General features: G+C 46.4%; 1 protein-coding gene across 1 annotated transcript in view; it reads left to right on the top strand.

Annotated features, from left to right (window-relative positions):
• MTERF4 (mitochondrial transcription termination factor 4) overlaps window positions 1–1,262 on the top strand; it is a 4,468-nt gene extending 3,206 nt beyond the window's left edge. The window contains 2 exon segments of the mRNA XM_006760525.2: window positions 1–76; window positions 673–1,262. The exon segment at window positions 1–76 is cut by the window's left edge and continues 23 nt beyond it. Coding sequence (XP_006760588.1) covers window positions 1–76; window positions 673–1,023 — 427 coding nt within the window. The 3' untranslated portion in view covers window positions 1,024–1,262.

Genomic DNA, 1,262 nt, shown 5'->3' with positions numbered 1-1,262 from the left:
GCAAGTGACTGAGATTTTGCACAGATGTCCCTATGTTCTTCGGGAGGACCCGGGTGAGCTGGAATACAAATTTCAGGTGAGAGTGGCAGAGTGACTGGAGGACCCACAGCGGACTCTGGAATGTAGCAGGGTCAGCTCTGTGGGTAAGAAGCATGGGATACCCCCCTGGCCAAAGAACCTGGTTTTGGTTCTTTCACGTCCATACAGGTGAGATGGATTCTGCAGCTTTTCTGTATTAACCATGAGTAACCCTACCCCATTCTCAGAGTCTGAGTGGGGCCTCTGTTTGAAATAGCTAATTTAGAAATAGGTAAACCTTCCTATCTTTAGAGCTTGTTTTGCATGTTGATATCAGAAATGATTATGACACCTGTCCTAATTTTTTTGGTAAACAGTTATGATGACTTAGGTCAAATCTCTAGGTGTTTCCTGATTCATTGTTTTCTTCCCCCATCTAAAGAGAAATAGAACTCCCGCTCTTTATTTCCTGCAACAAGAATTTGAAAATGCTTTGGAACTTGTCAGCCATCATGTAGATGTGGGTGCCAGAGGGTGCCCTGTCTTGTTGGTTAGATGCGCTTCCTGAATGCTTTTGCACAGTTGAGTTTGCTGTGACTGGGGAAGAACAGGTCTGAGGACCCTCCCTGAATCCTAACCTGCCTGTGTCTCCAGTATGCCTACTTTAGGATGGGGGTGAATCACTCGGATATGGTGAGGACCGACTTCCTGCAGTACTCCATCACCAAGATCAGGCAGAGACACACGTTCTTGGAGCGCCTAGGACGGTACCAGACCCCGGATAAGAAGGGGCAGACGCAGATCCCCAACCCTCTTGTCAAGGACATTCTCAGAGTTTCAGAAGCTGAGTTTCTGTCCAAGACGGCCTATTCTACTGCTGAGGAGTTTGAAGTTTTTAAGAAGCTCCTGGCTCGGGAGGAGGAAGAGGAATCTGAGAGCCACATGTCTGGTGACAAAAGCACTAGTGAGGAAGAGGAGGAGGAGGAGGAGGAGGAGGAGCTGTGATAGAAGGCCCAGAGACATTAAAGGACATTTTAGTTCTCTCAGAGCTTTTGGAGCTTCACTTGGACCTTCTCAGACTATTTTTCATTCTAAAACTAGTGTTTTGATGAAAAATTATTATAGATCACCTGAGAAGTAGGTCAGACTGAGTTGGAGGGTTAGTTTGATTTGTTGTCAAGTCTCTGGGGAGAGCCCTGCTCCATCGAAAATAAAGACTGTCAGCAGTTGGAATTGGGAACTCA

Source organism: Myotis davidii, unplaced genomic scaffold, assembly GCF_000327345.1.
Source record: "Myotis davidii unplaced genomic scaffold, ASM32734v1 scaffold370, whole genome shotgun sequence".
NCBI lineage: Eukaryota > Metazoa > Chordata > Mammalia > Chiroptera > Vespertilionidae > Myotis > Myotis davidii.
This window is presented reverse-complemented; position numbering and strand designations above follow the sequence as displayed.